Source organism: Emys orbicularis, chromosome 22 (genome assembly GCF_028017835.1).
Source record: "Emys orbicularis isolate rEmyOrb1 chromosome 22, rEmyOrb1.hap1, whole genome shotgun sequence".
Taxonomy (NCBI): domain Eukaryota; kingdom Metazoa; phylum Chordata; order Testudines; family Emydidae; genus Emys; species Emys orbicularis.
In genome coordinates, this window is record NC_088704.1 from 19066750 (window position 1) to 19092455 (window position 25706).

The 25706-nt window shown below is 51.2% G+C and overlaps 1 protein-coding gene across 1 annotated transcript; it reads left to right on the forward strand.

Moving 5' to 3' along the window:
- Positions 1-24782, forward strand: LOC135893440 (tumor necrosis factor receptor superfamily member 14-like). Its single transcript, XM_065421259.1, has 8 exons — positions 1-317; positions 7851-7956; positions 9551-9676; positions 10804-10959; positions 19091-19181; positions 20853-21040; positions 22165-22181; positions 23512-24782. The coding sequence occupies exons 1-8, from the start codon at positions 309-311 to the stop codon at positions 23710-23712; spliced, it is 894 nt and encodes a 297-aa protein (XP_065277331.1). The 5' UTR covers positions 1-308; the 3' UTR covers positions 23713-24782.
- Positions 24783-25706: the final 924 nt, after the last annotated feature.

A 25706-nucleotide genomic window follows, 5' to 3' on the forward strand; every position in this document is an offset into this window, starting at 1 on the left:
TTCGAGCTGGTGTAGGTTCCGAGCTGGTCTCTTGGCTGCTAATGCGGGGCCGTCGGGCCTGGATTAGAACCTGAACCGGAGCAGGACTTTGGGCTTTTGTCCTGCTAGCGGGCCGGGAGCTCCCGGAGAAGGGCCCGGGGGATCCATGGGACGGACACCCCAGGACAGGGCGGTGGCACCAGGCTCACTAAGGGCAGCAGCTTGTAGCCACTGATCGGGACCTAGAGGCCGCGCTGAGCTGTAGCGGGCAGAGACTCAATGCCCAGCGGGGGGCAGAAGCAGACACACTGCGGTCTGTTCTCAGGACCATGCTCTGGGTAAGTGGATCACAAAAGTTCATGAAATAAAATGGAGCCAACGAGATTGGATCTGCCCAGCAAACCCAGCAGAGAGACTGGGAGGTTTGGGAGTGAATATGTGGCGGTGGAGGTGGGGAACGGTAGGGGAGGGATTGTGGGAATCTACTGTGACTAATAAGAAGATCCCAGGAAGCCGAATATTTTACATGTATCCGTTTTACTAACGCAAACTACACGGTGCGGAGTTTGAGGTGGTTTATTCCTTGTTCAAGAAAATCTCTCTGCATTTTAGAAGCTGTTGGGCTCCATCTGGTGGAAACAGCAAAGAACAACAAAAATGAATATTTAAAATATAACTTTTCCTCCTTCATTTAGTAGGAAAAAAATTCCGCTGGGAAATTTTTGGTTTGTTCTCATCAGCTGATACTCAGCCTGGAGCCTGGTGGGTCTAAGTGGATTGACTTTTTATTAACGGACACTGATTTTAAAAAAACAAACAATCCTACCCCCAAAGTTGCCCTTTGAATGGGGAAATGTTTGAGGATTCTAAATGGACAGTAGCTCGTTGTGGTGCGTTGTACTGAATCTGCTGCTACTCTAGCCCCATAGTTTGTTGTTTTGTATCTGCCGTTTCCTCCCAGGGTGTCCACTGTTGTATGGACCAGAGGGACAAGCCAGCACAGGGAATAACGCTTGGCCCACTCGGAAGCTGTGTTGCTGGGTCTCAGTTTGGGGCTTTCCATGGCCAATCATATTTCAGTCCTTCCATTTTGGGTGTCACAGTGTAAACTGAAACTGGCGCTAATTTCAACTGTATTCCAAGTACTCAGCAAAACGCACCATGGGTAAAAGGGAAAGAGAATATACTGGAAGAAAAAAGAAAATGATTTCCAGGTGGCTAACAGGGTATCCCCCATGCTTCTGGATTTAGAAAAATCATAACAGAAAGCGGCTTTAGCTGAAATGTCAAAGGCCACAGTCTATTAATCCAACCCCATCACTGTGATGCACGTGATTAGACCCAAACTGAGCTGAGCACTCCCATGAGTCAGGTATCAAGGATCATGTCCCAGGGCTGTAAAGGCTGGATTCTAGCCAGACTAATGTCAGTAGAACTATTCCAGGTTTAAACGAGAGCAGAGTTTGACCCAGAATGTGGAGGGGGTAGTGCGGAAATGGCGATGTAGGGGGCTGATAGGCTAACAGCAGACACCACCAATTTGGTCATCTTAATGCAGTCTCTCTATACAAATACACTTCATACATCACGTGAAAGCTTTGTATGTCTACTTTAAGATGAGGTATGATGTGGAGCTGTCAAGTGGTGCTGTTACCACAGATATGGGGATAAACAGTGACACCATCAACACGTTAAAATGATCACTTTGAAATTTGCATTTGTTTCTGTTAGTTGAATGACTCTGTGTATTATTTCAAGAGATAAAATTGGATTTCTTTGTGACCTCAAAGCATCCCAGCAATACCCTAAAGGGTAAAACAAAATATGATAATAAACTTGTATAAGTATCATGGAAAAGTAATAGCGCTGGTAACATTTCTAGTCAACATCATTATCATCTTGTTCATCATTATGATCTCCACTGAATGTGCTTGCACTACCAAAGTCTTCCTTGCTTTGGCTTGTACACAATTCTGTCCAGGGAAGATTGTTATGACTACAGACACAGTTAACTGTTCAACAACCCCTACTGGTACTGGTACAGGCACAGATAAAGTCATGTCGAAGATCAGATGCCATTTGGCCCTTGAAGAATACAGCAAGTAGTTCATCATCCACATTTTTTCATCCACGTTGCAATGGTGAGCTGATATCTGGTTGGGAGAAGAAATCCAAATCTTTGTTTGTCAAGATGCTCTTTTGACACACTCTTCAAAACTCTCTTCTTATGGTGGGAGTTTGGCCAGTGACTTGTCCTTTTTGATGGGTAGATTGAGATACAAGCAATTCAGTTCTTCGTGGGTCTCCTTTTTCTTTCTCATGCTGGTCAAACAGCACTGCTACCAATTTCCTTGCTGCAGAATTTGCAGCTTGTCCATCACTCTCTCCCAGTTTGGCAAGACCTTTGAAGTGGTAAGCGCCCTTTGTTTTGATAACATTAACCACAGATTTCCCCCCCCTCCCCATACTAAATAGGGATGACACAGTGACACATCTTGTTACTGTGTGGACAGCAGGAGGTATATCTCAGAAGTCAGGAATATGTGTGTCACAAATCGCATGCACAGGTCTGAAGCGACTCTAGGCAGTTTTGCTGGTAATGGTACCTGTTTCAATGCACGTGTTCTCTGTGTGTTCCATTTTTGGAAAATAGTGAGCAGCAAGGAGCAAAACCATGGGTGGTGGGTGAACCGCGGCTCGGGAGGCTAGTCCCTGGCCCCCCTGCCCCTTCTGCCTGGGGCCCTGCCCGTCCTGCCCCCCTTCCCCGGCCGGAGCCCAGAGGCCCCCCACCAGTCCCCCAGGCCGCCGGAGCGCCCCCCCCCCATCCCCAGAGCGGTAGGCAGGCAGCGAGGCCCCAAGCCCCTGAGCTGTGGGCAGGCAGCAGGGTCCCCAGTCCTGGAGCGCTGGGTGAGCAGGAGATGTAAACACCGGCTCCAGCTGCCCAGAGTTCCTGGTTATGGGCCAGCCCCTAGTAGCCCCAGCCAAGGGCAAGGGCGCCGGAGCCCTCCCAAAAGTCTGGGAGGAGGCAGGGGACCTTGCCCGAGGTGGAGGTGAAAGCAGCCCCTTGCCCATGTCCTGGGCCCCTAGCCCAGGGCAGGTGGAAGGACCCAGGCTCCACACAGCTGCCCGTGCAGCTCTCCCCAACCCAGCTCTGGGTGTGGGGAGGCCTCGGATTCACAGCCCGGCCATGATAAGAGCAGGGCGGGCAGCTGTGGGGATCCGCGGTGGACCCCTCTATCTGCCCGCGGTGCGGGGGGCCTGAGGAGCACCCGGCCTGTGTCCCCACTCCCCGGTACAGGTGGAGGGTCTGCGGCTCCTCACCGTGGCCGGGCTGCAGCTCTCGAGGCCCCAGCCTCTGGCCCCTCTGGTCGGGTCAGGGATCTCCGCGTGGGCAGCTGTGGGGAACCAGCGTGGAGTCGCGGACCCTCCTGCCCCGGGCGGCCGGGGGACCTGGGTGGTGGCTGCTCTCAGCCCTCTGCACCCCAGGCTGGTGGAGGGTCCACTGCAGCTCACCACCGCTGCCCAGGCTCCCCCACTTTCCAAAAGTGGGAGGACTATGGCCTCCTGGTCCCCCGGTTCTGGTACCACTGGCCCGGGGCCCCAGCCACATGGGAAGGAAGAGCCGCAGCACAGCGCGGCGGGAAGCAGGAGGGGACCTGGGGGTGGAGTGTGGGCGGGGCCACGCAGGCAGTTGGGATGGGCTTAGCCTTCCCCTGCCTTTGATATTCAACTCCCATGAGCAAAACATCTGTATAAGGTGATCTAATTACTATGGTTCCTTGGACACCAAGAGACACAAAAGCCATATTAGCACATAGAGCAGGTAGATCATCCTTGTGTCTGCTTCCTCTTGAGCACTGTATGAGTCTTGGGCTCCTTCAACGCCTCCACTGGTCATGGACTTTGCTATTTCATCATTGGAAATGCCTCCAGCAAGAAGGAGTGTTTGTGTTGGGTGGGTTCCTACACTCGCAGGTGCATCTTGAGCCATATATTCACAGAGAATTTTACAAGTCACAACTTGTTGGATGCCACAGTTAGAAACTTTTCCTGTGGAGGCCCAGGGCACCCACCAATCAGCTGGTATTTCTTGCATCCAGCCTTAGATCCTGTCCAATGTCGTCTTTCTGCAGTTTCATAGAGTTACTGCCGTCATATCTGTCAAAGGCCTGGTCCCCACTAAGCCCCCACTTCGGACTAAGGTACGCAAATTCAGCTACGTTAATAACGTAGCTGAATTCAAAGTACCTTAGTCCGAACTTACCGCGGGTCCAGACACGGCAGGCAGGCTCCCCCGTCGATGCCGCGTACTCCTCTCGCCGAGCTGGAGTACCGGCGTTGACGGCGAGCACTTCCAGGATCGATCCGGGATCGATTTATCGCGTCTAAACCAGACGCAATAAATCGATCCCAGAACATCGATTGCCTGCCGCCGGACCCTCCGGTAAGTGTAGACGACTTCAGTTACAGAATCAGCTTTGTCAGATCCTTTTAGGACCTGCCTCAAGTACTCAGCAGCCAATTCATTGAGTGGGCGGAGTTTGTCTCCAGCCATCATTTGCATGACAGCCATGGCATCTCTGATGTACACTGTGGTTCCTTTGTTGCATGCTCTTAGCTCATGGATTTAGTGTTGTGATTATTTGGGAACAGATGAATACTGCGCAGTCTGCAATTGAGAGGCAACTTCTTTGAATATCTTCTGAAGGATGTTACTTATTGTTGGCTGAATTACATACCTCTTTATCAGCAGCCAAAGGACAAACTCCAGCACCAAGTGGGCCCCAAAGTAGCTGACCTCTGTAAGCTACAATGACTTGGCTTAGGGTAATATTGTGCGGCTTTTATTTTGGCTGTTTCAGACCGAAGGATTGGAGCAGTATTATACAAAACCATTTGTTCATTTGAAAGCTGTTCATCAAGCTCATTTGCCAGAAGAACATCTACAAAACTCTTGGATGACTTAAGTTCCTGCTTCACATGACTAAAAGCTTGGATAGCATCAGTTAATGGTATTATGTTGCATAGAACAAGGGAAGACTTGCCTTGCCCATGCTGTGCATGGAATGAAATTGCAGAACCATAGTCGTTTTTCTAATCTTACCTGTATACTGCTAGTAGTGGTCAGCCTGTGACCAATGTGAGACTGATCTGGTCAGTAAATTTCAATTCAAAATACAGACAGCTATTATAATCACTTGTGAAATACATTGACAATTAAGAATGTGCAATGTGAAAAGATTTCATGTCAGTACATTGGAAAATGGTGATATTTGCCATTTTTGCCATATGCTAAACAGCTTAATCATTTCTGGAAAAAAACAAAACTTGCCCATGCAAAGCCAATAAAAATCTTGTAATACGTTCTCCTTTGGTAGCTTTGACCAATAGCCATCAAATTAAGGAGTTGAAATTAGCTTAAACAGTAAACACGGGTCATACTGAAAGGTGAACTGTCAGGCTGGAGGGAGGTTACTAGTGGAGTTCCTCAGGGATCGGTTTTGAGACCAATCTTGTTTAATCTTTTTATTACTGACCTTGGCACAAAAAGTGGGAATGTGCTAATAAAGTTTGCGGATGACACAAAGCTGGGAGGTATTGCCAATACAGAGAAGGACCAGGATATCATACAGGAAGATCTGGATGACCTTGTAAACTGGAGTAATAGTAATAAAATGAAATTTAATAGTGAAAAGTGCAAGGTCATGCATTTAGGGATTAATAACAAGAATTTTGGTTATAAATTGGGGACGCATCAGTTGGAAGTAACAGAGAAGGAGAAGGACCTTGGAGTATTAGTTGATCACAGGATGACTATGAGCTGCCAATGTGATATGGCCGTTAAAAAAGCTAATGCAGTCTTGGGATGCATCAGGTGAGGTATTTCCAGTAAAGATAAGGAGATGTTAATACCGTTATACAAGGCACTGGTGAGACCTCATCTGGAATATTGTGTGCAGTTCTGGTCTCCCATGTTTAAGAAGGATGAATTCAAACTGGAACAGGTACAGAGAAGGGCTACTAGAATGATCCGAGGAATTGAAAACCTGTCTTATGAAAGGAGACTCAAAGATCTTGGCTTGTTTAGCCTAACCAAAAGAAGGCTGAGGGGAGATATGATTGCTCTTTATAAATATATCAGAGGGATAAATATCAGGGAGGGAGAGGAATTATTTAAGCTCAGTACCAATGTGGACACAAGAACAAATGGATATAAACTGGATATTAGGAAGTTTAGACTTGAAATTAGATGAAGGTTTCTAACCATCAGAGGAGTGAAGTTCTGGAACAGCCTTCCAAGGGGAGTAGTGGGGTCAAAAGACTTGTCTGGCTTCAAGACTAAGCTTGATAAGTTTATGGAGGGGATGGTATGATGGGATAGCCTAATTTTGGCAATTAATTGATCTTTGATTATTAGCGGTAAATATGCCCAGTGGCCTGTGATGGGATGGTAGATGGGGTGGGATCTGAGTTACGACAGAGAATTCTTTCCTGGGTGTCTGGCTGGTGAGTCTTGCCCACATGCTCAGGGTTTAGCTGATCGCCATATTTGGGGTCGGGAAGGAATTTTTCTCCAGGGCAGATTGGCATTGGCTTTGGAGGTTTTTCGCCTTCCTCTGCAGCGTGGGCACGGGTCACTTGCTGGAGGATTCTCTGCACCTTGAGGTCTTTAAACCACGATTTGAGGACTTCAGTAACTCAGACATAAGTTAGGGGTTTGTTACAGGAGTGGGTGGGTGAGATTCTGTGGCCTGCGTTGTGCAGGAGGTCAGACTAGATGATCATTAAGGTCAGAAGGGACCATTAAGTCTATGATTCTATGATTAAACACTGTAGTCACAGTCATGTTGCAGTGTGTCTGGAACTGTGGAAAAAGTGACACTTTCTCATTTTGGTACCATTATTTCACCTCGCCTACCGGCTTACGACACCATTTACCAGCTCCACATCATACCCCAGCTAAACATACATGAAATAAACTTTCAGATGATCTCTGATATTGGTGTATGTAGCGTGGGCACAGTAAACTCCCACAATATGGCCCTTCTTGGAGAATTGCGTCACAACTACTGGTCAGAAGCTGATCCTCTCAAGTCCTATTGAAATAAATGGCAAAACTCCTGACAACACTTAGGCATCACATTTGGGTCTTGCGAGGCTGCAGAAAAGACCTTTAGGTTCCAGGCTAGCCTCCTCACAGTCTGATTTTTAATATGCTTTCTCCGCTGCACCCTTAGTTCAGTCGCTTTGTCTTGGTCTGCTACAGAGCGTGGTGAGGTTGTGCAGGGTTTCTTTAAAACTGTAGCAGGAGGAATCAGGAAGCAGATGGGGCTGGGGAAGGCTCTAACTAGCCGCAGGGATGTTGTTGTTTTCCTTGTTCGAATAGCTCCTTGTTCAGTGTCAGGAGAGAGCAACTCAGCACATGACGCTTATACCCAGACACGACTGAGGCACATGCTCGTGGGGTCACTGAAGTTATTGCAGTAACATGCAGCATGTGAACGCTGCTTCCTACTGCAAAGGAGACATCAAAAGACACTTAAGGGGCCTGATCCTGCAGTGTGCTGAGCACTTCCTGAACAGTGCCCCCAACTCCTGTTGATTTCAGTGGTGTCTCTGTAGCGGTGTGAGAGAGGAGATGGAAGCTGCTCCGTATACACTAGCGCTCACTGCATCCGGGTCAGGGTTGAGAAGAGCTTGCTAGGAGTGTTGTCGCTGTTGAATCCCCACCTTGAACCTGAGGGACTCAAAGAGCTCAGGCAAAAGCATCACAGCACTAATCAGTGCCACGGTGCTACCAGCCCCTCCCCGTCTGCTGTTGAGCCTGCATGATGCAAATCAGAAACTCTTTCTTCTCTTCTTCCCTAAAGATTTTTGTCATTTTCTTGGTAATACAACTGCTGCATTCGGAAGCTCTACAATGCTACCCAGGCGAATATGAAATAAATGGCGAATGCTGTCCCATGTGCAGTGCTGGTAGGTATATATCATTGCTCCTTTAAAAATCAAGACCCTTCCCTAGAGAGTCCAATAGTCCGGTCTCCTCCGGAGAGCTTGCTCGCCTCTGTTACTGTGAATCTGACTGGTGGTGAGGACACAGATCTGTCCATGTAAACATCTCATTGCTTGTTACTCACCTGTCAGTGGAGGACATAGAGAGGATGGTTCTTGTGGCCTGGGACACAGGAGATCCAGAAGGAGACGTACTGTGATACTTTGAGCATGTCACTTTCTCCGTAACACCTCTCCTCCTCAGAGGCCAGGTCAGGTAGGACCCGCTGCTAGCCTGCTCCCTTGACTGACTTGGCTGCTGGGGAACCAGGAAGCCGAGTTGCATCGCTTTGGGGTAGCCACAGCTCCGGAGTGGCTGCTGGATCAGCAGTTCTGACTCTTGCTTGGCAGCCTGGCACCCACAGCAGAACAGCGGCTGCTCGATGCGCACCCTGCCTGCAGCTGGACTCGCCCTGCTCCTGTGTCTAGTCCTTACCCCTCCTCTGTCCTAGCCCTGCTCCAGCCGGCTTCCAGTCCTTACCCCAGCCCTGTCCTGGCTTCGGACCCCCACCCCCGGCACTTGGCTGCGCCTCCTGACTGTGACTCTGGTTAACCCTTTGGCTTCTGACTCTTGGCTGTGCCTTCTGACTACAACCCCACTTTACCCTCCGGCTCTTGCACTCGGTTTCTGTCACTCCAGTACTGACCGTTGGCTTGTTCCTGGACTCTGCCCCGCTGGACCCAGCTCTAACCGGTCGGCTGAACTCTCGTTTCAATCTCTAAGCCTGACTGCCCAGGACCCAGATCTCTGCCCGGATTGACTGTAACAGTCAATACACTGTCCCCATTAGGACTCACTGTATTCACCCTTTGCCCTGCATCCGGGATCCCCCAGCCCTTCCTGGCCCTTCCCCAGACCCTCACAGTCCCCTTGTATCGGGATCCTACTGATCTTTCCTCTGCACAGGGACCTCTGCCCGTCCCACCCCAGCCACTGCCCTGCCCCAGGCAGCTGTCCAGCAGGCTGCTGTGGACACCAGCCCCTCACCTCTCAATCTACTTCTTATAGTCCGATAGGACTGGCCACAGGCAGTCACCTGACTTCCTTAGTCCCCTGGCGCTTTCTGGTCATGTGATCCCTCCAGTCACTGGCTTCACCTGAGGATTCTCCATCCCCCTAAGAGGAACTACAAAACTCAGAACTGCATCTTTTAAAGGGCCACGATCCTGACTGGGCACAGTGGGGACACATGGATCCGTCAAAGGTCCCGTGTCTGTTACACAGAGTCTAAGCACGACTGTACTAGGGATCCGACTGATAAAGGAGGGGTGTGAGTTATGTGATTGTTTCTGTTTATGCTGTACCTGTGTTGTGCAGAAATAGAGGATTTCAGGTCTGGCAATCTAGTTCTGAGACCTTTACCTTTTATTTCTAGCGGTGGTGTGTGCAACATGTAAAATCCACACACATAGTGTGTGCATTTGTCATGCACAATTACCCGCTTTTACAATCTCTGTATTAACGCATTAAATATATTAGCCTGGTTTACACAGGTGCTAATTGTTTTGTCTGCTTTAGGGAGCAGGGTGGTCAAACATTGTAAACCAAGTAGCAGCACAACTTGCATGCCCTGTGTGGACGACACATATACAGAGCATCCCAATGGCCTAAGAGAGTGCATGAGATGTAAAGTCTGCGATGCAGGTAAGGAAGCTGGTCTGTGTGTGGGGGGGGGCGGGGGGATGGATTTTAATTATTTTTTTCTGAGTTGTCTCCCCCAGCCCACACATACAAAAGCAGCCTAGTTGTTTGGGCACAGGACTGGAACTCAAGAGACTTGGGTTTTGCTCACAGTTCTCTTACTGAGTTCCTTGCAATCTTGGGCAAATCACTGAAGTGGAGATTTCTGGCACAGTGCATGGGCTTCAGTCGCACATCTTCCACTGATTAAGGCCTGTGGAATCATCCCGGGAGATTCTTCTCAGGGGGAAACTGGATCTCTAGATTTAGCAGAAGTAGAACAAACACAATAAACAATAATTATTATCAAACATTTCACATGGTGTCCTTTGTCCTAGAGCAGCAGCTCTGCGCCCTCAGGATCTGGATTGTACACGGGAGAGGTTATAACCTTCCCTTTCAGATCCCAGATCCTGAGCAGTGGCTGAGGAAGACGCACGTACCTCAGGAGGCGGGAGTGACATGAGTGACAGTAAGCAACCATTGTGCTCCTCTGCTCCTGGGGCCATCAGGGCCTGGTCACCAGCATGAATTAGAGCAGCCTGCAGGCTGCTCTAGTTTACATCAGCTGCCTATGGCCCCAAAGGCCGTCCCAGCACATGGGGATCAGCTGGGCAGCCAGGAGGACAGGTTGTGTAGCAGGTGTTATGACCACTCCAAAATCCCACTACAGTGGACTGCCCCTCCAGTGGCCAGCTGGATTGGAGGTTGTGGTCCTTTATATGTGGCTACTGGGAGCCTGATTCTCCACCGCCTTTGTCATTATACACACCCGTGCAGATGGATGCAGAGTGGGTGCAAAGCACGATCTCAACTGCAGCTGAGTAGAGAATGCTGATTTGGTGGCATTTTGCAGTCACCCTTTGCACAGATGTAAATACAACACAAGGTGCAGGGCAGCAGAGAATCGGGCTCCAGGTGATTCTGTTTACATGGCAACACTTGTAAAACGGAGTCATCATAACAAACCCCTCTAGCTTCTGTGCCCTGTACCATGGATCAGCAAGGACTGGGGGTGCACATTAGTTTTTGTATCTGTTCTGTTTAGTTCCTGTGTAAATGTATTTGTGATGCATGTAACTTTACTTTAGGAGCCAGACTGATGGCAAAAGAAAAATGCACGTATACGAAGAACACCGTGTGCGGCTGCGCCCCGGGGGATTTCTGCCCACATGCTGCAGGCCTGGACTGTGAAATATGTAGTCGCTCCACCGTCTGCCTTCCTGGATCTATGGTGAAAATACCTGGTAAGGCAACATAACTTCTGTAATACCAAGGCAAACCCCTGCAGTCACAGAACGAATCTAGAGCAGGGCAAACTGGCTGAGACTTAATCCAGGTGAGACTGAGGTGATGCTGGGGAAGCAGCCGGAAGAGTGGCTGGGCTGTACATGGGGCCCCCCTCACTGAGGGCGTGTGACTGCCATTTGTAACTCAGTTGCACAGCTCCAGGGTGACGTCAGAGCTTGTGCTGAGCTGGATGCCCAGGTAACAGCTGCGGCCAACTTCTGTCCATCTGTGCCTGGCCAGACGCCTCTGACCTCTTCTCCCTAAGGCAGGATTCTCTGCTGACCTGTGCTCTGCCTGGGGCCACCCCTTAGGTCTGTGTAGAATGCTGCAGCCTGCTGACGGAGCGGAGTTGCCTGTTGGTAACATGTAGGAATTGGTTTTGACCTATAGAGACAGAAATGGTTTGGGTCCTGACGGCCTCTGTCCCCGGCACACACTGCCCCAGCTGCGCTCAGCAGAGGTGCTCACGATGGAGCTCCCTCACTATACATGGGGGGCAGGGGCGTGGGAGCGAGAGAGCTGCTGTGGGTCCTCCACTCTGGAATTGCTATTACCTGCCCTGGGCCCTGCCCTGGAGCTGGGCTATGTTCATCTTCCAGGCCAGACACAAAGCTGCCATCTCCCTCTGAAACAAGCATGAAATATACAGGGGCAAGGTTAAGTGTGTCACAGGATGTGATGAGCTCAGACTCCTCTGGGTGTCGTTGGACACTCACATGATGCTTTTGCAGGCAGAGCTTTGCAGGAGGCCATGGGTTTGTACTCACACGTGTTGGCAGCCCACCTACGCAGCAGCAGAGTGCAGTGTGAGTTCAGCTTCAGTTTGCACACCAGAAACAGCTCCCTCAAGCACGCTTTTGGGCACAGAATTCTGTTAGTAAGACAAGTGTGCTAAACACACCCCTTTCTTAAACAGTGCCCCCTTTGGAGCTCCCAAGTTGCAACAGACTTGTTCAGCAACTGTGACAAAGTTCCTCCTCTACCTTGGTGGGTCCTGCGCTTATTGGCGGATTTGCTCGCTTCACAGATTCACCCTGTGGGTCAGGAAACAGTCCAGAGACCTTCCCCTCTGGTAGAAGCTATAGTCCAGGTCAATTCCTCCTGTGTTTGATCAGGAGTTGGGAGGTATGGGGGGAACCCGGGCCCGCCCTCTACTCCGGGTTCCAGCCCAGGGCCCTGTGGACTGCAGCTGTTTAGAGTGCCTCCTGGTACAGTTGCACAACACCTACAACTCCCTGGGCTACTTCCCCATGGCCTGCTCCCAACACCTTCTTTGTCCTCACCACCGGACCTTCCTCCTGATGTCTGAAAACGCTTGTACTTCTCAGTCCTCCAGCAGTACGCCTACTCACTCTCAGCTTCTTGCAAACCTCTTGCTCCCAGTTCGTTCGTTCGTTCGTTCGTTCGTTCGTTCCTCTCTCTCTCTCTCTCTCTCTCTCTCTCTCATTTCCTCTCTCTGGCTGCCTGGCTCCCCCTGGCTTGACTGGAGTGAGCCCTTTTATAGCATCAGAGGGGCCTTAATTAGAGTCAGGTGCTTAATTGCCTCACCTGACTCTTAGCAGGTTAATTGGAGTCAGGTGGTCTATTAGCCTGGAGCAGCCCCTGCTCTGGTCACTCAGGGAACAGAAAACTACTTATCCAGTGGCCAGTATATCTCCCTTCTGCTACTCTGCTGGTCTGGGTCTATCACACAACACATTTTCCACTGGTGTAGAATCCCCGTTAATTACACTGGAGTACATCACTGCTGTAGACACATAAGTCCATTTAGAGAGAGAGTGGGTGTGGACTAACCAAAGGTACCTCACGGGTACCTGCTCTAATAACTAATGAGCTTGACTTTCCAGCCAAGCGTGTGTTTCCAAAGGTGGATACTGAGTGGGATGATGTGAGCTTAACACCCTGAGAACACGGCACTTTGAGATCCTGGTGTGACGGAGCAAGGAGCGGGGCAGATTTGACCTGGGAATGTTGCAGGGGGGTTGCATTGGGGATGGGGGACTTCCCTTGAAGGAAGCTACCTGAGCTGTAACCTGAGCCAGGAGGGGGGTTGGGAGAAATAACACCTTCTGCCCGGGAGACTGAACAAAGGAGAGGAGGAGCTGGGGGGAGGGGGAAGAGAGAAGCTGCTGGAGGAGTTTTGGTTTGGTTTCAGTTTGGGCTGGGTGGTGCAACGCAGGGAACCCCAAGCTGGGGGCTAAGCTCCCTAAACCCCCCAGAAGGACTTGATTGAGGGGTTCTGGTTGTACCTACATTCTCTGCTTGGGACTGTGTTCCTGTCATCTAATAAACCTTCTGTTTTACTGGCTGGCTGAGAGTCACGGTGAATCTCAGGAAGAGAGGGGTGCAGGGCCCTGACTCCCCCACACTCCGTGACAACTGGTGGCAGAGGTGGGATCTACTGCACCCTGTGGACGGCGCTTCCTGCAGTAAGTGACTGGGGAGCAGTAAAACGAAGGGTGATTGACGGGGACCAGGTGTGCTGAAGAGTCAGAGAGAGATGGTTATCACCCCTGGGAGTGTGACACCAGCGAGAAGGACTTTTGCAGTAACAGGGTTCCCCGGGGGGATCGCAGCGAGCGGTCCCAGGGGCGGAGGAGTCTGCAGCTCAACCCTGGCAGAGAGGTGGTGACCTCGAGAAGGGCTGGCACACTAGGGGTCTCCCTGGAGACTGTGGGGAGCGGTGAGCACCCAGGCCTGTGAGTGGCCAGCAGGAAGATGTATGCCAAGCGGCTTAAGAGCGAGCTGGTGGAGCTGTGCAAGCAGAGGGGGCTGCGCAGTGGGAGGCTCACCAAAGAACAGCTCATTGCCCAGCTGGAGGAGGGAGATCGCTCGAATGAACTGATTCCTGTCTCTGAGGGAAGCAGCCTGGCAGATGCAGTGCAGGCACCAGTGTCTGTCCCAGCTGGGAGTGGTCAGCCGGCTGCTGAGGGCTTCCCGAGACCCCTCCTTCCTATGCCTAGGGGAAGGGTGGGGAGGAGCCCAGCAAATACCGAGGGCACCGTGACCCCCCCGGCCAGCAGGGGATCCTCCCGGCGAAGCTCGCCGGCCAGCAGGGGATCCTCCCGGCGACACTCAGCATCCGTGAAGCGGAAGTGGCTGGAATGGGAGAAAGAGCTAAAACTGAGAGAGCTGTAGGATCGTGAGAAACAGAGGCAGCATGAAGAGAGACAGAGGCATCATGAACTGGAGTTGGCGAGGCTGAGGGGCCACGAGCCCCCGGCTGCGGTGAGTGAGGGGGGACCCAGGACTGCATGGAGCTTTGATAAGTGCATCCTGGCCCCACGTAAGGAGGGGGAGGACATGGATGACTTCCTGGATGCCTTTGAGACGGCCTGCGAGCTGCACCAGGTTGATCCTGCGGACAGACTCCGGGTTCTCACCCCCTTACTGGACCCCAAAGCCGTGGCATTGTACCGCCAACTGGAAGAGGCGGAGAAAGGGGACTACGAACTATTCAAAAAGGCCCTGCTATGTGAGTTTGGGCTGACTCCTGAGATGTACCGGGAAAGGTTCCGGAGTCAGGATAAAACCCCTGAGATCTCATATCTGCAACTAGCCATCCGCATGGAGGGATACGCCAGCAAGTGGGCAGATGGGGCCCAGACGAAGGAGGACCTGGTTAAACTGCTGGTACTGGAGCAACTGTATGAGCGGTGCCCATCCGACCTGAGGCTGTGGTTGAGGGACAAAAAGCCAGAGAACCCGCGACACGCAGGGCGGCTGGCCAATGAGTTTGTGAAGAGTCGGTCAGGGGGTGGCAGGGAGGAGTCCCAAAGGAACAGGCCCGCCGCGACGCAGAGAGAGAGTCACCCGGGGACCTCCCAAAGGGGGAATATGGGGAATCCCCTCCCAAGGGGAATGCCCAGCGTCAGGGATAACCGACCGGCTCGAGGGGACCCACGGGACATGAGCTGCTATTACTGCGGCCGAAGAGGCCACATTCGGGCCCAGTGCCCCAAGCTCAAGGACAGACTGAGCAGACCGAACCCACACCGGGTTAACTTGGTAGAGGCCCAGATGGACGAGGGGCAGGCTTCCCAGGCAAAGGGGGCTGGCAGCTTATCAACTGCTCAAGAGAGAGAAGGGCCCCAGGCCAGCTTCTCTGGGGGGCCGGATGCTCCGGACTCAAAGTTCTCCATTTACAGGGTGGACGCGGGGCTGTCCCTGCGGAGCGAGTGCCTTGTTCCCCTGGAGGTGGATGGGAGGAAGGTCAATGGATACTGGGACACGGGCACAGAGGTGACACTGGCCCGGCCTGAGGTGGTGGCCCCAGATCGGGTGGTGCCCAACACCTTCCTGACCCTGACGGGTGGGCGGGACCCCATTCAAGGTGCCCGTGGCGAGGGTACACCTGAAATGGGGGGCCAAGGAGGGCCCCAAAGATGTGGGAGTGCACCACCATTTGCCCACTGAGGTGTTGATGGGGGGGGGACCTAGAGGACTGGCCAAGCAACCCCCAGAACGCCTTAGTCGTGACCCGTAGCCAGAGCTGGCGAGGGGCACTACGCCCTGACCTCTGGAAGGATGTCACACCGGAGGCACAGAACCCTACCCTGGCGGGGAGGGAACACCCAAGGACAAGGCTCGGGGTGGCTGTGGCTTCCGACCCAGCCAACGAGAGGGAGCAGGTCCCCGTCCCTTCCCCAGCCGCCAAGTTCCAGGCCGAGTTGCAGAAAGACCCCTCCCTGCGGAAGCTAAGGGGCTTGGCTGACCTCAGTGTGGTACAGACCATGAGGAGAGGTTGCCAAGAGAGGTTCCTGTGGGAGATGGGATTCCTATACTGAGAGTGGGCTCCCCCAGGGGAAGTGGAGTCCTGGGGGATCAGGAGGCAGCTGGTGATACCCCAGAAGTATCGCCGCAAGCTACTGTACCTGGCCCATGACATCCCTCTCGCAGGGCACCAGGGAATCCGGCGCACCAGGCAGAGGCTGCTACAGAACTTTTACTGGCCTGGGGTCTTTACCAATGTCCGACAGTACTGCCGATCCTGTGACCCCTGCCAGAGGGTGGGGAAGGCCCGGGACAAGGGGAAAGCAGCTTTGAGACCTTTGCCCATCATAGAGGAGCCTTTCCAGAAGGTGGCCATGAACATAGTGGGACCTCTCAGCAAGACGACCCGGTCAGGGAAGAAATACATTCTGGTGGTGGTAGATTTCGCCACCCGCTACCCCGAGTCAGTGCCCTTCTCGTCCATCGAAGCAGACACTGTGGCAGATGTGCTGCTGACCATTTTCAGCCGAGTGGGGTTTCCCAAGGAAGTCTTAACAGACCAGGGGTCCAACTTCATGTCAGCCCTACTCTGGTGCTTGTGGGAGAGATGTGGGGTCCGGCACAACTGGGCCTCAGCATATCATCCCCAATCCAACGAGCTGGTGGAGAGGTTCAACGGAACGCTAGAGATGATGCTAAAAACATTTATGAACCAGCACCCACAGGACTGGGAAAAATACTTACCTCACCTGCTGTTCGCGTACAGGGAGGTACCCCAGGAGTCTACCAGGTTTTGCCTTTCGAACTGTTATATGGAAGGCGGGTAAGGGGGCCCCTAGACCTGATGAGAGACGAATGGGAGGGGAAGGCCACTCCCGATGGAGAGTCGGTGGTGGAGTATGTCCTGACCTTCCGGGAAAGACTTGCCGAGCTAATGGGTCTGGCCAGGGAGAATCTGGCCAGAGCCCAGAGGAAGCAGAAGGTCTGGTATGACCGCAGAGCGCGGGCCCGCGCCTTCGCCACCAGGGATCAGGTGATGGTCCTCATCCCCGTGAGGAAAAACAAACTCCAGGCCACCTGGGAAGGGCCCTTCAAGGTTGTCAAGCAACTAAACGAGGTAAACTATGTGGTGGAGCTGTCGAACCGGGCACACCACCGCCGGGTGTACCATGTGAATATGATGAAGCCATATTATGACGGGGAATGTGGTATTGGCCGTGTGTGGACATTGGGAGGAGCAGGGAGATGACCCTTTAGTAGATCTATTCCCTGGGACAAGAGCTGGTTTCCCCCTGGAAGCAATTCCCCTCTCTGATCAGCTGACCCCAGCCCAGCAAGCTGAGATCAGAGGGGTTTTGCATCTGTACCAACAGCAGTTTTCCAACCAGCCTGGACGCACTAATCTGACTGTCCACCGGGTGCAGACAGGATCGCACCCGCCTATAAAATGCTCCCCCTTCCGAGTCACAGGGAAAACTGCTCAGGACCTGGAAAGAGAGGTCGGGGACATGCTGGCTTTGGGGGTGGTCCAGCGGTCTTCCAGCCCTTGGGCCTCACCGGTGGTGCTGGTCCCTAAAAAGGACGGGTCGATCCGGTTCTATGTGGACTATCGGAAGCTCAATGCCATCACTGTAGCCGATGCCTACCCCATGCCCAGGCCTGACGAGCTCCTAGACAAGCTGGGACGCGCTCGGTACCTTACCACCATGGATCTTACAAAAGGCTACTGGCAAGTGCCGCTGGATGCAGATGCGGCTGAAATCGGCCTTCATCACCCCTCTGGGGCTCTATGAGTTCCTGACCCTGCCTTTCGGCCTCAAGGGAGCGCCGGCCACCTTCCAGCGCCTGGTGGATCAGCTACTGAGGGGGATGAAGAGTTTTGCCGTGGCGTATATTGACGACATCTGTGTCTTTAGCCAGACCTGGGAGGACCACATGTCCCAGGTTAGACAAGTGCTGGACCGACTCCAGGAGGCTGGGCTGACCGTAAAACCTGAGAAGTGCAAGGTGGGGATGGCTGAGGTATCCTACCTAGGCCACCGGGTGGGGAGCGGCTGCCTAAAGCCGGAACCAGCCGAAGTGGAGGTGATCAGAGACTGGCCCGCTCCGCAAACCAAAAAGCAGCCTTTATTGGGATGGCGGGGTACTATCGAAGGTTCGTGCCCCACTTTAGCTCCATAGCCGCCCCCATCACTGAGCTGTGCAAGAAGGGGAAGCCAGACAAGGTGGTCTGGACCGAGGAGTGCCAGGGGGCTCTCCAGGCACTGAAGGAGGCTCTGGTCAGTGGCCCAGTTCTGGCAAACCCAGACTTTGACAAGCCCTTTATGGTGTTCACCGACGCCTCCGACACGGGACTGGGGGCGGTGTTAATGCAGGAGGATGAAAAGGGGGAGAGACACCCGATTGTGTACCTGAGCAAGAAGTTGCTACCCCGGGAGCAGAACTACGCGGCCATCGAGAAGGAATGCCTGGCCATGGTGTGGGCCCTCAAGAAACTAAAGCCATATCTCTTTGGGCGACACTTCACCGTGTACACCGACCACTCTCCCCTGACCTGGCTGCACCAGATGAAAGGAGCCAACGTCAAGCTCCTGAGGTGGAGCCTGCTTCTGCAGGATTATGACATGGACGTGGTCCATGTGAAGGGAAGTGCCAACCTGATAGCGGACGTGTTGTCCCGGAGAGGGGGCCCTGAACTTCCCCAGGTCACTGGTCAGAGTGACCCTGCTCAGTTCAGTCTCGAAGGGGGGAGAGATGTGACGGAGCAGGGAGCGGGGCAGATTTGACCTGGGAATGTTGCAGGGGGGTTGCATTGGGGATGGGGGACTTCCCTTGAAGGAAGCTACCTGAGCTGTAACCTGAGCCAGGAGGGGGGTTGGGAGAAATAACACCTTCTGCCCGGGAGACTGAACAAAGGAGAGGAGGAGTTGGTAGCTCGGCAGAATAAGTCCTAAATATTTTCAAATTCCAGCTGTCTTATCTTCATTCAGTGTCCTTTGGGCATTTAACCCCCTCACTGCTGTGTTCTGTTGCAGCTTTTGTGCTATTACACAACTTGTCACCATTATTTTGAGTCTTACTATTCCTTTGGGATGTTGGCCCTTGTAATGGCCCAGGTATGTGGGGCAGCAGGAGGTGCATTTTCCCCCATGTACCTGTGCTCTATGACTACTGACGTATTTAATTACAGGGCAGGAATAAAACGCCAGCGCAGATCTATTCTTAAAGTGCTAACTCCTGATCGAACCGAGATGGGTCTGCAACATGGTGGTGGTGGTGAGAGTGGGGAGATTCGGATGAAGACCTTTCTGAAATCAAAGCTCCTTTAGGCCCCACATTCAGGAAAGAATCCCATTATGTCGTCCTCTTTTATAGGCACAGAATTCAGTGACAATGTATGTGAGGTTTGTCCTGATGGAACCTTCTCAGCAACCAACATGTCACGCACCTGTCAGCCATGGACCAGGTAGGTGACTCTGACTACACATGGCCTTTTCCCTTGCTTTACACAATGCATTCTCTCCTTTCATTCATTGTTATTTCTTTGTACCTGAATTTTGTGGCTCTATCAGACCTGGTTAGAGATGCCCTGAAGTTCAGCAGCTGGGAAACATAACCCTAAATCAGTAGGGCTGTGAGCTGTGTGTTGGGGAAATCCTTTCCCCAGGAATCTCTTTCTGTATCCTGGGCACTCTTCGTGAGGGCTGGATTCACCTTGGGGCTGTTTATAAACGTGACATGGGATGGCCGGTGGATTCCAACTGCAGCCCCCTCTGCCAGATCCTCCCTGCACAGAGCCCAGTGACATGGCGGAGACACTGTGTGGAACCAGGCCCTGGGCCATACTGGGACTGGCCACCCATGCAGTGTAACAGCCCCAGTTCCATGGCCAGAGCCCCATGCCACAAAGGAGCGGGCAGGGTTTGCAAATATAAAGACTTGAAAACCAGCTCCTTCGATTATTTATCCACCAAGTCCTAAAGGCTTTTCTGCCTCCTTGGCATGGGCAGCTAGGGGCCAGTTCAGCCCTGACGCAGGCTAGGTTAGTTTTGAGGCCTACCAGTGGCCATGACCCCCTAGGGGCCACTAATGGGGGGCAGAACTTCACTGGACATGCCCCCTCCCTGGGCCAATCCATCTCTAGCCTGCCCCCCACGCCACCATGGCCCACCTGCGCCAGCTGAGGTCCTATCCCAGCCGCACAGCCCGTCTGTCCCACAAACAGTGCAAAGGGGCTGTAGAGCAATGGTGAATCTGGCCCTTCAGCTCAGTTAGGGTTTGCTCTGCAATGGATGATTATCTGAGTCTTAGCATTGTCACCTAACCACCTTCCTCTTCCAGGGGGGTGATTCCTCAAGATGCTGCTAAGTGTAGTGCAAAGCGCAGTTACTGCATCGTGGGGCCACGTTCTTGCCTGTATGCTCGGGGTTCTACTGATCGCCATATTTGGGGTCGGGAAGGAATTTTCCTCCAGGGTAGATTGGCAGAGGCCCTGGAGGTTTTTTGCCTTCCTCCGCAGCATAGGGCAGGGGTCGCAAGCTGGAGGATTCTCTGCGACTTGAAGTCTTTAAATCACGATCTGGAGACTTCAACAGCTGAGTTAAGGGAAAGTGGGTGGGTCAGCTTTTGTGGCCTGCATCATGCGGGAGGTCAGACTAGATGACCATATTGGTCCCTTCTGACCTTAAAGTCTATGAGTCTATGAGGAGTGCCTGAGTCAGCGTGGGAGCACCACTTCCTGTTCTGCTTGGGTACGTCAGTGACACTGGCATTGAAAACACAGAACTCTACGCTGAGGTGTGGACAGGTAAAAACTTCTGAAGTCAGTACAGTGAATTTATTGTATTTCTATTTTTCAGTCTCATCCTATGTTCTGTTAACAGTTTGGGCCCTTATAACTTAATTTTCCAATGTGCAAGTGTCTGCCGCTCAAAGGGCCCAATCCTGCATCCTTGAAATGAGTGGGAGTTTGGCCTGGCCAGAGACTGCAGGATCAGGCCCAGAATCTGGATGAGGTCTTGTCATATTTGATCCACTATATTAAGGAATCCACCTGATGGAATGATGGGTGCCCCGAGACCGTAAGAAGGCTGTGGATACTCTGACATGTTTAATAACATGTCTTCCTTCATCTTAGGTGTGAAGAGGAAGGGATGAGCGAACAAAAGGCCGGGACAGCCACTTCTGATGCAGTTTGTGTAAAAAGAGGCCTTTCTACCACAGCGATAGCAGTGGTAATAGTCCTTGCTCTCTCACTTTTATCTGCATTTGCTGGAACAGCGTTCTTTTTTTGGTGGAAGAAGAAGAGGAAATATGGATTAACACGTAAGTCAGAAAAGCGTGGGACCTGTGAAACCCGTCAAAGGGTCTCTAAAGGGGTCAGACTGGCAGAGTTCGTATTTGGCACATTGGTCTATGTTTCACCCTGGAATATGCCAACCTGTAACTGGAATTGCCTCTTCAAACTGAGAATCCCTGTGAGAGTCTAAATCTATCTTCTTTATGGGGTTGCCTTTAAGATCCACTGGCCCTAAATTTGACTTACTATACAAGGTGAACTGGCTGGTCCCCAGGCCAGGGTACTGTGCTATCGCACCAGCTGCAGTGGACATGCCCCCTGCCCAGCTTGGGAAGATCCTCTCCCGCCCCAATTCATGGCCAAAACCGGCCTTTTTCCCAGGCCAGATTCCCCAGTGGCTAGAAATACCAGCTGTTCACATTCTCCAAGCAACCTGGACCAGTTCTCCTCTCCTGATGATCTTTCCCGCTTGTATCTGATACGTGCTTACAAAGTTCCCTTTTCATTCGCTGGGGGAGCAGTGATGTTAATGGAACGGGAGTTTGGGCTCTACTCATAACCTGCTACTGCTGCAGAAATAAGCATCTCAGTTTTGCCCCATCATTTATCCACCAAGAGAAGAACATGTTCTCAGGTCCAAGAGAGAACGTTGTTTACTGGTTCTAGCTGGGGACTGGGAATCAGGACGCCTGGATAATATTCTCAGCTCTGCCGATGACCAGAGGTGTGAATTTTGGCAAATCGCTCAATTTCCCTGTGCCATAGTGTAGCTGTTTGACATAATGCCCACATTATAGGGTTGTGTGGTTTGCTGTTTGCAAAACTCTTTGAGATCCTTAGAGGTTAGGTGCTGTATCAATGCCGAGCATTGTTAGAGCCCAAAATCACATTGGATTAGCATTGTCACCTAACCACCTTCCTCTCCCAGCGGGGTGATTCCTCAAGATGCTGCTAAGTGTAGTGCAAAGCGCAGTTACTGCATCGTGGGGCCACGTTCTGTGGATGTGCACCCACATGGCCCCCACTGAATCGCAGAGAGCTGTGCATGCGTCTAAGGGCAGGACTTGGCTCTGGGACATTAATACAGAAACGTGTCAATACAAAATGCACCAGACTGTTTTCTGATGAGGTTGTTTCTTTTTCTTTGCAGCTGCACAGGAGACAGGGGTGAGTTGTCTGGTCTTTTATTTACTATGCACAAGCACCTAGAGCAGGGGTTTGCTTGAGTGTCTCTGCCATGGCTATGTCAGCTTGCCGCAAGAGAGAGAGTGTGTGTGTCTGTGTGTGCCTCACTATGTGACTTTGGAGCTAGTCATTTAAACATTATGGTCCAGATCCTCAAAAGTATTTAGGCTCTTAATGTCCATTGATTTTAAAGGTATTCAGGCTCCTGATTTCAATGGAAGTTTGGAGCCTAAATATCTTGGAGGATCTGGGTAAATATGCCTTACTTTCTGCATCTGTAAAATGGGAAAAATACCTACCTTAGGGGATACCAAAGACTTGACTCTTCCCCCCACACTTACACATGCATACTCTGTGGCTGTGCAAGGCCCTGAAAGCAACAGAGCCAATTCCCTGGGCTGTGCATAGAAGCTCTCCCGTTGGCGTAGTAGTGTCTTCACTAAAGCGCTGCAGCAGCTCAGGTGCAGCTGTTTAAGTGTAGACTTTCCCTTAAATTCATAACTCTGCTAGATACTAAGGGCTTGTCTACACTGGCTGGTAGCTACACCCCTTGTGGAGGTGGGTTTTTTAGAGTAATGGAAGAGCTCTCTCCCAGCGCTCTGCCGCGACCACACATGTCACATTAAAGCGCTGCCGCAGCAGCGCTTCACCATTGCCTGTGTAGACTAGCCCTAAATCATGGACTCCGCAGTGACACCGGTTGTACCAGTCATTACAACCATTTGTAACCTACTAACCCTGCTTTGTCCTCTGACTTGCAGAGGTGTTAATTGCCCACTTTGTTTCAATGGTTTATTGCAACATGTGTTAACCTCTTATGCTTAACAATGTGTCCCACCTTTAGCTGTTACACCCTGGAAGGAGAGCTCTGGGAAGCTCAAAAGCTTCTCTTCCATCAACACAAATTGGTTCAAGAAAATATATTACCTTACGTACCTTGTCTCCCTTTCAGCATATTTGGTTTGGAAATGGATATTTCTAGAACAGTTGCTGTTTTATGCCGGGTTTATCTATATTTTTATGGCATTACACAGTTTAAGATGATGTGAAATTAGCTAGTTACGAAGTCTAAGATCCGTCCAGCAAACTGGACACTTTTTATAGGAAAAAATTATGCCAGACAGTATAACTTACACTTTTGTTCTAAGTGGCGAACAACGTTAATAATTATTATAATACTTCATCGTAATGAATTAGAAAACAAACTCTAAGAAAGAGAACTCTTAGCAGTGATAGGTAAATGTACCAGCCATTTGATGGTTAGTAACTGAATGTTCATAATGTCTTTGTTTGACTTTGTCATATTTTAAAGGGTGAGTCAAAAGTACAGGATGAGAGAACTTCGATGCAGCCTACAGAGAATGGGACTGATAACAGTCCTACTCAGGAACAAACAAAGGCAAGAACAGTGGGGAAAGAAAGAAAGTCATTGTCCTGTCTACACGTGGAACAGGAGAAACACAGGCAGAGCGAAGGGAAATGGCCACCAGCTGAAGGATCTGGGCTACTTTAGAAAAAGCTGAATGATCAAGGACAGATAATTGATCAGAGTTTTGGAAGATTCATCAGGCTTCTGAAAATCCCTCTTCATTGAATTTCAGCGATCATCATCAACTTTAGTTTGTCTGACTAAGGCCTGTTATGCTGAAGCCTTCCTCACAGACACATTGTTAGGTGGAACGTCTGCAGACTCTGGGCTCTTGGGCCATGTCTACACTTGCCATTTAAAGCATAAAAAGTCCCTGTTTTGCACAAAAACCTTGGGAGCGTCTACACTTGCCAATAACAGAAGTTTCACAGCAAACAGAAAACCACCTCCACGTGAGATGTACAGTTCTTAACACTCATTGTTTTGCTGTGATGTGCAAGTGGAGACATGTTCTTCCTGTGTAAACAGCTTTTAGCCTCCAGGGTATCCCACAGTGCCTAGGGCGATCACTCTGGCCAGCAGCTCTGCTGCTCTGAGCCCAGATAAACAGACGTCCACCCCTCTCCCTGTAAAGCCCTGGGAACTTTGAAACTCCCCATCCTGTTTTGTTTGCAAGTGCTCATCTGGCCAAGTGACCATGGGTGCTTTATAGAGCAAACAATCCGCCGCTGGGACACCTGCGCTCACGCAGCCCTTCCCAGAAGAGCTATAGTGAGATAGCTGCCCTCAGTGTGCTGCTGTCATGGGCGATGGAAGTGCTGCAAATGTAAACACTCTCTGACACTTGCGGAAGTAACTGAGTACAGGAATCAGCTCTTTTCTTTCACTGGTTCCCTATCACCGGTGAAACTGACAGCACAAAAACTCTGCAAGTGTAACATAGCCTTGGTTTCATTCAGTGACTACACTTAAAATTCCATTTATTCATTACAGTGTTTGAAAGTTCCCACTCACATATCACACGGGGCTTTCCAGCCACAAACACTTGCCTGGTATCCAGGAATCTCTACGGGACCAGTTGCTCTTCTGACTATATTGGACCAGGTGACCACATAATCAAAATGTTTTTTATACATAGCTTTAGTTTTATAACAGGGCAAGAGTGGGTGGGGACAGAAATGTTGCATTGATGTAAATATTAGCTCTTAATAAAAAGTCAAGGAAAGTGTGGGCCCCTTACTGAATGAGGGAGGCAACATAGTGGCAGAGAATGTGGAAAAAGCTAATGTACTCAATGCTTTTTTAGCCTCTGTCTTTACGAACAAGGTCAGCTCCCAGACTGCTGCACTGGGCAACACAGCATGGGGAGGAGGTGAGCAGCCCTCTGCAGAGAAAGAAGTGGTTCGGGACTATTTAGAAAAGCTGGATGAGCACAAATCCATGGGGCCGGATGCGCTGCATCCGAGGGTGCTAAAGGAGTTGGCGGATGTGATTGCAGAGCCATTGGCCATTATCTTTGAAAACTCATGGCGATCGGGGGAGGTCCCGAATGACTGGAAAAAGGCCAATGTAGTGCCCATTTTTTAAAAAGGGAAGAAGGAGGATCCGGGGAACTACAGACCAGTCAGCCTCACCTCAGTCCCTGGAAAAATCATGGAGCAGGTCCTCAAGGAATCAATTCTGAAGCACTTAGAGGAGAGGAAAGTGATCAGGAACAGTCAGCATGGATTCACCAAGGGCAAGTCATACCTGACTAACCTAATTGCCTTCTATGATGAGATAACTGGGTCTGTGGATGAGGGGAAAGCAGTGGACGTGTTATTCCTTGAATTTAGCAAAGCTTTTGATACGGTCTCCCACAGTATTCTTGCCGGCAAGTTAAAGAAGTATGGGCTGGATGAATCGACTATAAGGTGGATAGAAAGCTGGCTAGATCATCGAGCTCAACAGGTGGTGATCAATGGCTCTATGTCTAGTTGGCAGCCGGTTTCAAGCGGAGTGCCCCAAGGGTCAGTCCTGGGGCCGGTTTTGTTCAATATCTTCATTAATGATCTGGAGGATGTCATGGACTGCACTCTCAGCAAGTTTGCAGATTACACTAAACTGGGAGGAGTGGTAGATACGCTGGAGGGTAGGGA